The following is an 11,651-nucleotide window of genomic DNA, read 5'->3' as shown; positions in this document are numbered from 1 at the left end:
TTATTTTACAGAACAGAAGTAGGAATGTTGATCAGGTATGCCAAGTCTAACACACCCAACATTGACTCACAAACCGGTCTTAATAGGTAATCCAGTCGAAAACAAATGTTTTCGATCTGCTTTGATTCACGCTTTCCGTCACATTCAATTGCGTACTAAGTAACGCACTAATGGGACCCAAATATTCGATGTTACTAATTAATTCTTACTCGCACGGCTGTATGTGAATATGACTCACTATTCTTCTGAGAGTTATATAATATAATAAATTAGTATATTGTTAAGCTTGATACATAATGGAAGTAATTACATTTACTGTTCAAATAAATTATTATTACAAATATACGTAAATCTATTTCACTAAAATCAGATGAAGTCTGTTGTAATAGGAAGAATTGTAAATTACAGGTCATTCAGAATTTGAGAACGTTCGGAGCTGGCTCGAGGGACGTCAGTACTGAGGCGAGCTGCTGTCGGGACGAAGCTGTTTTGTCTGCATGTCGTCGTAAGCTATCGTAAAAACACTCTTCTTTTCCATCATCTGCTGGTTTCGCTTCTTCTTTCCACCGCCACCCATCAACAAGGACGACATCGCAATCCCCGAATCCATGTCATCGTCAAACACCGTCACCTTCAAAATCTGCTCCCCGGCCTTTTCCAACACTTTATCCACGTCTTCCCCCCCTATTCTCCGTGCCCCTCTGTCTTCAACCAATATACCCCGCTTCTGGTTTTCCAAATTTTTAGCCAATTTTTTATCAGTTGTACCAGTTCGATCGGGTTTCTGTTTCTTCCTCTCTGCGTCTTTCTTCTTCATTTTCTTTTCTTCTTCCTCCCGTTTTCTCCTCTCACGTTCTTCTCTTTTCGTCTTGTACCATTCCATGTATCGTGAACCCTTTCTCGGGGCAGGTCCATTCACAGGCCCTGTTGTGTCTTCACTCTTTTTTCCTTCGTTATTTAAGTGGGTCAAAGATTTAGCTCTGCTGGCCACAGTTTGTCTCCGCGAGAGATCTTCCTCTTCATCCCGACCAGGTTCGGATAAAGATCCCCTCCTGGAAGACAATTTTGTCTTCCTATTCGTTTTTTCTTCATTCGGAATCGAATCACGACGAAATTTCCTGCTCGATCCCGAGACATCGAGACCAGCTTCAGACCTCCCGCTACGCATGTCATTTGTTTCGTTTTGATCAACAAATCCTGGCATTGCATGTTTCTCACGACGCCTACTTTCAGCTGAACTTTCCTGTTCTGACGGATTCCCGCTTGTGTCACTGGACTCCTCAAAACCGGAAGCCCGAACTCGTCCTTTGTCAGACTGAGATTCGCCTCTTGTGTGCGACACAGAAACGTTTCCACGAGTTTCGATGTCTTGAAACTCGACACGATGCGTCTTCGAAGATGGCCATCTACTGTCGTCAAAATTTACATTCCGCTCATCCGCCATCGATGCAGAAGATATCTTGGGTGTTCGAGTACTTCGGTAGTTATCGATTGTGATGTACGATTCATGGTGTTTCTTCGAGGGCGACTGTTCCTCTAGCGAGTCTGTCGGCGTCTCTTCTTCAGCATCCTCCAGCCCACCTTGACGCCGGGTGGTAACACTCGTCACTTCCATATCTCCTGAGCTCGTAGCAACTTTGGCCTTGTTACTCCGACGCCGCAACATACTCGTTTTATTCTCCGAGTAATTTCCAAACGCGACATGATCCTGCTGTCTCTCAGAGCCTTCCAACGCACTCTCAGTCTCTTCCATTATCGGCGTTTTGATTTTATGTCGTTTACCGGGCAGAGTCAATCCACCTTTCCATCCTATCCGCTTCATTTTCAAATCTCCCTTGTGAAAGAAACCGCGTTTCCGTTTACTTCGATGTTTCTTAATCCAAAACCCGTGTACTGCAGTTCCTGGAGGATTCAACCCTTCAGTATCTCGCTCATTTAATTCGCCTTCTCGTTCTTCCTCTTCTGTATAGGAGTCATCATTGTCGCTTCTGGCTCGTCTCCTAGGAGGTCTCATAAGGTGCATTGGCTCAGTCTGGGTGCTGGAGTCCACATCCGTCTGAGTTGCCATTGTGGTCTGCCCCGGAAGGCTTTGCGTCTCAACGTTTTCGCCTGCTGTTGCCAGGAACTGCTCGTGTTGGCGCTGTGCGACAAGGGCCTCAGTGAGCAGCAAGGTATTATTAAGACGCGCCTCCTCTTCGAGAAGTCTCCTCACAAGCATGTCCTGCTGATGCAGACTTGTCAGCAAATCCGAATCTGGGGCTTCTACTTGCTGACTGCTGCTGTTATTACGTTGGTCCTCCATAAACCGCTGCATTAGTATTTCCTTACCGTTGTCTGCCCTCACAGTATGATCTTGCTGTCGAGGTGGAACAAGTGTCATTGGTCTCTGTTGAGGCTGAGGTGCAACCTGAGCAAACTCTTGTTCTTCCCCTGACTGTCCTCTGGTTACAAGCCGCAGTATTTCGGCGTTTCCGTCGCGGATATAGAATTGCTCTCTCCGAGAAGCGACCACTGTACTCAGATGCCCGGTTTCTTCGTCCACACGCGCGCGCGTCACCCCCTGATTATTTTCGCGATGGAGGGCAAAGCGGTATTCGCGACCCTCGTTATCAATATCCCTATTTCCGTCGTTACGCCTAACCTCACCACCTCTGCCCAAATCAGAACCCCTTTCTACCTCATGTCTTCTGATCGAGTCAGTGTCGTGGTCTTCTTCGGCATTGATTCGAACTTCGCGAGCAGGAATTCGACCTCTGACTTGTCGATGGTCCATCATCTGACCTGCAGCAGGATAATCCGTCCCTTCGATATCCTCCAGATACACATCCCGGTATCGGGAGTCGGCCTGGCGTTGCAGATCTTGAAGTTCGCGTGTGTAGATGACAGTAGGTCCGGGGAGACTGCGCAGTGAGCGCCCGTCTTCTGGTCCTCTGACACCCATCGCGGCTGCGGCCGGCCCGTTGACGTCGTAGCCAAGTCGCCAGTCATCAGGCCCAGTTCTTAACTGCTCGTGCTCCTTGGCAGGTATGTTCCGGCGGTTGAACCGGAAAGAATGGTACCTCGGCTCGCGCTGTTCAGCACTCCACGCCTCTCTTCGATGTCCCATCCCTTCGGCTAAGAAGAATACAACAAACCCTCTCTGTATTCTTCTATAAGTGCCTCATCAGAACATTAAGCAGAGACGTTTAGAAGCTGACAATCGCTGCGCTGACCAAGAAATCCCTCGGCCTTTATAAAACCCAAAGGATCATTATGGCGTTCACAACAGTTGGACAGTATTCTGAGTCACTCAAATCGAGTCCACGCACTCAGACCCTGCTTATTTAGATCCATTCACGTTTCGGAACAAATGTCGGTGTAAATATTTAATAATTTTGACGAAACTGAGCTCACTTAGCTGCTACCAGTTCCTTACTCGAGTGTCACTGTGGGCCTCTAGCTCAGAGAAACCTGAACTTCAAATGTGGAGAACTTTTTGACGTAAGAGAGTGAGTGTAAGAAAAAGGTAGCTGAAGAAACCTGCGTTTTAATAATTTGTACCCTTCATGAAATATAATTAAGATGACAAAATCAAGGAGGGTAAGATTGGGACATGTAGCACGCATGTCGGAGATTATAAAAACTTACCAAGTTTTGGCCAAATACGTTTCGTATTTAAAGGAACTTCACAACTTGGCGCAGATGAGAGGGAAATCCTAATAAAAGGTTGTATCTTGAAGAAAAAATGTGATTCACGGTAATAAACCTTCGAGTTATATTACAAGCGGATAATTTCTTTATTAAGTGAACGACTATTAGGTTCTCAAAAAGTGGAATCTCCTCCGTGCAGTTTGTAATTCTATTCAGAATATCCTAGGACGACTTGACTTTCTCTGATGTAACCACACATCTCAATTTCACGGTGCATTCTCGTTCACACAGACACACTCCCATTACTCTGGTCTACCGTTCAATACAAATGGCCGTATTATTTACAACTGAGATCAGTTCAGTCCAAGATTACCGTAAGATAACTGATATCGCTGGAAACTGTCTCAGTTCCTACTACCTTATTAATTATTTTTCCACAAGTATTTACATGAAGACAAGTTTTGTACTGAAAATGTATCGGGAAATATTTCTAACTTCGTGAATTACCATGAGCACATTAAAAATAAGGAGCACATATTTCGTGACCTGGTCACCAGATCATCGAGGATGACATGCGAGTTTGAAATCGAAAGATTCCAGCATCGTTACTTGTCCTTAGCATTATTACGAAAAAGAAAATAAGTGAATTCGTACGGTGTTGTCATTAATTATGTGAAGACTGACGCAAATAGAAAATCCGAAACGTCGTGTAGCGTATATAAAATGTATCTGATGCAAACGTCAATACGGTGAAGGCTTATTACACTCACCTTGCACAGCCTTGGACTCCTTGCCTGGACCGTTGTCCTTTATCACAAGATTCACGCTTTCTTCGGTCAGAGCGCCAACTTCATTTCCTTTCCTGATGGAAGCCGCATTAACAGGTACACAGAAGTTATACACATCTCGCCTGTATTATCACTGCGTTGTAGTTATCGAACAATTCAACACTTTCCTTGCTAATGCCGTGATTTATCGCTTTAATCGAGTCCTTCTTATTCTGTATCTGTGGTGAGTTGAAGAGCTGCATGGAGCAGGACCCTGAGAAGCTGACAGTTTGTCAGCTGATTAAGAAATACTGTATCTCTTATAGGACACGAATCGTGTTCAAAGAATAACATCGCAGAGCCTTTAATCCAAATCCATACACTTTGAACCATACTTCTTTAACACACACCTCAAAATTAGCCTCCCGATCACGCCTAGTAATCACAGGCGATACACTTAATCCAATCTGCTCCTCTCATATTTGTTTGTTGTTTATTTAAGTGTCTCAGAATATACGGAGTCAAAGAATAAATAATAAATCAAATGACAAATGGGTTTGTACTTAACAATTATTTATTTTAATCCGTCTTATCACAATATTTAAAATTTCTTATAATTAAGATAATAAAATATCATTGATGTTCCATATCGATTGATCGATTTACATTTTGGAACATTTTACACAACATGTTTCAGTTTTATAAAACCATCATCAGGTGTAAAATATCTACGAACTTAAAACTCAAATATGATTCCATTTGGTGATGTTTTCATTGCGTTTGTTTTTCATTTTTGGGCGGATATGTTGTTTTTTCTTAAATTTTTTATTGGATGTACATATCGGTCAAAGATGTAGGAGTGATTGTTCCGATATGTCCAGAAGTACGACTGTCATCGTATAGGTGTGATGATGGTTTTATAAAAACTGAAACATGTTGTGTAAAATGTTCCAAAATGTAAATCGATCAATCGATATGGAACATCAATGATATTTTATTATCTTAATTATAAGAAATTTTAAATATTGTGATAAGACGGATTAAAATAAATAATTGTTATAATATTCACAATATGACGCAATTACACTATCTTTTGTACTTAATGTTAACGTTGCTTCTCAAATAGAAACATCGATTCAAATTGACTTACTTGGGTTTTGCGTACAGTGGACACCCAGGGCAGATACAGCACAGTAGAAGAAGTATGATTATGATGACAATCAAGATCGCCAGAATCATGAGGATCCAGAAGAGAGCGCTCTCTGCCCGATGATACTCTTCCTGAACACAACAGATCGACACGACGTGTGTACGTTATTGAATTCAAGCACAAACACGAACGGTGTAGAATTACTTAAGTTTCTTAGCCATACGCGACTTTCCTGATTTCACCACTCATCAGACTTTGAATGAGTTGGCGTGTACAGGCTTTATCGTCAATGATGAGAGCGTAATACGACTTACCACTTTATCTTTCTTGTAGACGACAACTGTGCTGTGGTTATTTCGAAGTGCGTTCTCAAACTGCGTCAAATCCACCGTGGGGTTGTCGTCGTACAGAACCCTAGCTGAAACAACGGACCTGCGGGAAAAGAACTCGCCATTACAACACACTAACACGCCAACAGGTAAATGTATTATTGAAAAAAAACATTTGTTAATAGAATTAGAAGACAACGATGGTTCGATCATGAAAGATAAGTTTGTCCCGCTATGCGCCATGTAGGCGCTTGGGGGGAGTGGAGGTATAGCTCCTCTCTTCCTTGACCTCGGCACTAGATGGGGGTGAGTGGTCAGCATCACGCCCCGGCCGGCTTTACCCCCGGGAAAGGACCCCGGTACCCATTGTAGAGGAGGCTGGGTGGGCCCCAGAGCCGGTCTGGACGCAGAGGCTAGAGGAAAAATCTTCTGCCCCCGTGGGGGATCGAACCCCGGTCGTCCAGCCCGTAGCTAGTCACTATTTAAGGCATTTAAAGGAAAAAGATCTACAGTACAATCCGGAAAAAGGTGGTTCAGCCAGAGCTGTGAAACGCAACCAAAGCATTCTGCATTCAAACGAGTCGCTAGTATTGTTCAAGGCAAAATTTAGTAAGAGCTGATGATACGTGCTCCGGGCCGTTAGATCGGCCCTAGTTAAAAACCGCCGGGATCAAAAAAAATGTGACTAACTAGAACCGATACGATCGGCGAAGCTAAAATGAGTAAGAGCCGATAAGATCGGCCCTAGAATAAAACCGTCGAAACAGAGGAAACAAAATATATGCACGGGAATGTGAGCCGATGAGATCGGCGCAAAATCATCTCATAGCAGCAACATAACGCGACACACCTAACCTCACATATCTTTACTAAACGTAACCTCCAACAACCCAACATAACAGAACTCAACCCAACCTAACCTATCCTTTGAGAAATGAGGTTCCTTCCTACACATGTTCGGTCGTTATTATGCTAATTAATATGTAATCTTAAGTTACTCTGATAGATTCATTTGAAACCGTGCAGCGTGTCCGGACTTACTTCTCGTTCGATGATTTTTCTGACTCCTCGCTGCGAGCTCTCCTTACGGGTAATGGTTGGACATTTTGGATTTTCGCTCGCCCTCCGGTGATTTTGGATAGAATCTCCTCAGTTTCCTTCTGGTCCACTGGGTACCCGTTCAAGATAAATGTCATGTTGCGTGCGTTTGGTTCTGGCGGATATATCAGAATGGGGACCGTGTTGGATCTGTAAGGTACACCTGCAAATAGAACAAGAACAAATGTTTGTTATTCTCAAGTAAAAGCAAATTTCAGACTAGCGACATTTTATCTTGGCTTTCAGAATCTAAATATTTTGTGTTCAGAATTAGTGGGTACGTTTTGCATGTGGATTTCACTACGAGAAAAAAAATTACATTTATTTCTCTTTTTAACACCGATATATCCAGCGGACAAAAGCGACATTTTTAATAACGAATATTATTTTGTACGCCGTCTTGCATAATTCTTAATCATGTTAAATGCGGGTGATGTATCCTCGATTTCATAACATTTAAAGACACGCTGTATTAAGCAAATGCAAATACATTGCCGATACAAGAACTGACACAGCCATCTACAAAGTACTGCCATCAGTAAATAATGTTTAACGTATGGATAGTACATGCTTCGTTATCTGCTGCCCCTGTGATCGACCCCCTTGCACTTGTGACGCACAGAATCGCCTCAACTGCTTCAAATAAATCGAACACAAACAGCCGATGCTAGATTTCTGGGCTGTGGCCCCGTGTGGACTCATACGTAGATACGTTTCAAAAGAACATACTGTCTTCAACTTCAGGGATGATATGTCGTGCCAACCAGCCAAGGTTTTTTGTAAAATATCTAAGAATTATTTGTTTCATAATTAATTATTAATCAAAACAGGCCTGAGGTGTAGAACAATCTGATCAAATTAGAGTTACAGAGGTATTTTGGAAGATCATACCTAAGTCGTATGCCCTGACTAAAAGGTTGAACTTTTGTATCCTGGTCTCCTCTCTCATCTTGCTGGAAATTTCCCTGTCGTTTATTGACAGAATGCCTGGAACAAAGTCACAGTTACGAGTTGATATTATTTGTATGACTCTCTGTCTCGCACATTAGCGGAACATATTGTGAGCGCTGAGATTAATATCCGAACATAAGAGGGAAAGATCGCCAGGAGGCTGAAGAAATTTTCACAATAATTTGTACTCTTAACCAAATATTATTAGAATGATCAAATAAAGAAAAATGATCAGAAAAAAAATTCACTCCATATCGAACGCAATGTATTTCAAGAGCAGTAGCAAATGGATTTTATAAGAATCCCCTTCACAGATGCACGTACCTGTGTGTGTGTCAATACGAAACATTTCATTTCGGTTTCCAGACACAATTTCGTACTGAACTTCGTTGTTCGGGGCTTCAGCATCCCCGTCAGTCGCCTAAAACATAAAAAAATATATCAGATTTTGGTAAAACCGATCGAGATTCCAAGCCGTTTGCAGATCTATTCAAAAATATGCTTCTTCAGAATTTATTCTTATATAAAATTCATAATTCACTTAATTTCTTCTAGCCTAGAGCAAACACTAAATAATCTTACAAAAGGACCGATTTCGCCTGTACTCCTAAAACAATTTGTATTCAATTAATATAAATGCTTATGAAAATCATATAAATAGCTTATAGGATAATTTTACCATTGATCAATGTCCTATTACATCTTCCCATGATGCTACACGGAGATCGCTTTATGCATTAAACGAAAGAGAGGAGACACGTTGATTATAAATGCAAGCTTATATTTAACGATTACAAAAACAATAGAACTGCACACACAGATTTTGCTCTGTAACAGTGGTTTATGGTTGACAGCACCAGAGAGAGAGACGGATAAAATGAAGGTAAGTGGTGGAAATTACTTTAAGTACGTCTATAAGATTTCGTAATAAAATGTTTCGCTGTCTTCTGGGATACGGAACACTAATTATTGCTGAAGTCTCAACTGTGATCAAGGTGTAGAGATATAGAATCTTACTGTTATGACTGCAGGCGAGTTAAGGCTCATGAGATCCTTCGCCAAGACGAATTCATAATCACTTCTTATGAACGAGGGCGTGTGGTCATTAACATCGAGTACAGCGATGATTAGTGTTGCAGTGGCACTATTTCCCTTACCATTCCTGTCTGCTGCTACCACGTACAGCTGAAACTCTGAGGAACACATCCGTCTGTACAACAGAACAAGTTGAAAGCACAACAATATTAAAGATTTCCTGTAAGTCTTCAACCGAATGCAATTTTAAATAAAATAACGAAATGAATTATCAATTATCATAAATAAGAGTATGCTATCACTTTTTATGTTGTTTTGTGCGAATCATTTCGAAATGAGATACGATTGTAACTCTGAATACATATAGTCTGTAATTTTGTTAAAAAAGATACGTCCTTTATCGAATTCGAAGGATTCAGAAGAACCCTCCACTGAAATATATCCTAAGCTAGATAAATCCAATCCAATTGTCCTGTCTTCCCCTCAAATTAATTTTAATATAATCTAATATAATTCTAAACACACATATGTCTCTTAAGTATTTCGTTTGTTGGTAATAGTTTCTTGTAATGAAGAGTAACCTGGTGATACCCTGTCCAATCACCTCGGCGCGCAGAAACACATAAGTCCATGGGTTTTCACGTAAAGTGTCTTGAGTTTCAGCAAAAGTGGAATATGCTCACAGATTTTTAGTAAAAGTCTCCAATATGAAATGTCACTAAAATAATTTCAGCCGTGTTGGAAGTTCTTGTGCGCACTGACGGACGGACAGACGTGCGGAGTGATTTTAATAGTCGCTCAAGAACGCGACTCATCTGATAGTTGGTACCTACCTTTAGCACTTTCTCTATCAAAAATGTGCATATTAGTTTTGACGGTGATCCAGCCACTTTTGTTATCTATCTGCAGGGAATTGTTGTCTCTGAGGACACTGGTGTATGCGATTTCACCATTATCGCCTTCATCCACGTCATCGGCCGCCACCTGCAATAGACAGACAGACGCACATGTCGAAATCACCAATCAAACAGCTTACTGCATAACTGAAGTGTTCATTACCTCAGAACTCGGTCAGATTCAGGAAACAAAAAGGGCTTCATTTAGGAATACTAAAAATATTTTTTTAATATTATGGTAAATTTTAATGTATTCATGGTCTATATAACGACATGCCAATAGTTCGGATTACGCAGCGTTGAATAATAGGATAACTTATAAATGATGAATTGGAAAGGATATGGAAGGAAACCATCGAGTTTATATATATATATATATATATATATATATATATATATATATAATCTCAGTATTTGCATGGGCTGAGTGAGGAAAATCACGAATAAATCTCAACAGAGTAGAAAGTTTCCATACCGGGATTTGAACTAGAGCCATCCTGATCACGAAACAGAAGTTCTAGCCATTCAACTAAGACGTTCTGTTATTGTTACAAAAAGAGATAATTTATTTTAAATGAACTATTAGAATTAGTGCAGTAAGAAAAATAGATTTTATGAAGACCTAAAGTTCATATTTGAAACAATTTTCGATATAACGAATTTACAACAAATACAAGAACAAATATTTTCTGTCTACGCCGTGTCGTAAATGCTAAGATTACCTTCGCAATGAATGAACACAAATAAAAACAGGATATGCAAAGCAGGAAGGACGCATTTCGAAAATATGCGTGCTCCAGTGAATTACATTATAACATGATCTCAGTCCTTTCAGACGAGTGCTGTAATATTAGTTTTAGACAGGCTACGACCACTTCTTATCAACTCGTAGTCGCATGATTGTGGTTTCGGATGAAAAGCGAGTGACGTTTCCAGTCCAACCTGTGTGACTCTGGTCCCCGCTGTGGCGTTTTCCGTCAGTTCCGCTCTGTAGATGGTATCTCGAAACACCGGCGAATTGTCGTTCTGATCTCTGAGGTATACCGTGACCTGAGCTGAGCTCCACAGGGAAGTCCTTGGGCCGACCTCGCGGGCGTGAATCTGCATTCAACGGCGTAAAATTCAAATGTTAACATTGAGACCAATGACATCCAAACAGCGGAGTCCTTCTTCAGGACATGATTTGAGATTGGGTTTGTCTAAAGCAGGGACTGTCATGGATTGTGGTATTCTGGGTCGTGGCGCCGTGAAGTCTTGCAGATGGTTATTAATGTATAGCCTCCATCTTCAAGGTAGAATTTTTGCCTAAAAGACATTGGTAATTACGTACATCATAAGTTTGCACGACTAGACAACCCAGAAGATTATTATCCATGACGTCACTGCCGTGAATCTAACGAGATTTCTTTACGAGCTGAGTGATGACGTTCACCAAGCTCCATTAAGTTGCGAAAACAGTTTCAACCGAAACAGTCATCGGCGATTGTTAGCAAAACACATGGAAAGCACGACAATGTTTCAAGTACCCCCCTCAGACAATTCGTATACTTTGGGTCAGATGGTTAATATTTATAAAGAGACACTAGAGATTATTTATTATTATTTATTTAGTGTTCTGTCTGACGACAGGTCCATATGATCAGGATCCTTCCATCCTTTTCTCGGACTGGGACCTGTTCATATACGTTCTTGGCAGATGATTCAGAAGTGGTTTGCCATTGCCTTCTTCTGTGTGTGAATGGAGTAATTGTTGGGATGCCACGGAGAAACCTGGGAAGCCCCCGGAGGAAAACTC

At 41.4% G+C, this 11,651-nt stretch overlaps 1 protein-coding gene across 1 annotated transcript in view; it reads right to left on the bottom strand.

Annotated features, from left to right (window-relative positions):
- Positions 1-218: 218 nt before the first annotated feature.
- The window catches only part of LOC110830942 (Cadherin 86C), a 30,833-nt gene continuing 19,400 nt past the window's right edge, over positions 219-11,651 (bottom strand). The window contains exons 11-20 of the mRNA XM_022066387.2: positions 10,799-10,957; positions 9,794-9,944; positions 8,943-9,118; positions 8,250-8,346; positions 7,866-7,961; positions 6,918-7,137; positions 5,862-5,979; positions 5,548-5,678; positions 4,401-4,492; positions 219-3,114 (exon numbers count right to left, since the gene is read on the bottom strand). Of these exons, the coding sequence (XP_021922079.2) occupies positions 452-3,114; positions 4,401-4,492; positions 5,548-5,678; positions 5,862-5,979; positions 6,918-7,137; positions 7,866-7,961; positions 8,250-8,346; positions 8,943-9,118; positions 9,794-9,944; positions 10,799-10,957 (3,903 nt within the window). The 3' untranslated portion in view covers positions 219-451. The remainder of the gene's footprint in view (positions 3,115-4,400; positions 4,493-5,547; positions 5,679-5,861; positions 5,980-6,917; positions 7,138-7,865; positions 7,962-8,249; positions 8,347-8,942; positions 9,119-9,793; positions 9,945-10,798; positions 10,958-11,651) is intronic.

Source organism: Zootermopsis nevadensis, unplaced genomic scaffold (assembly GCF_977971745.1).
Source record: "Zootermopsis nevadensis isolate Lab colony 2312 unplaced genomic scaffold, Znev_1.0 Znev_ptg000024l, whole genome shotgun sequence".
Classification (NCBI taxonomy): Eukaryota; Metazoa; Arthropoda; class Insecta; order Blattodea; family Termopsidae; genus Zootermopsis; species Zootermopsis nevadensis.
Note: the sequence above shows the minus strand (reverse complement) of the source record. Positions and strands in the feature narration are given on the sequence as shown.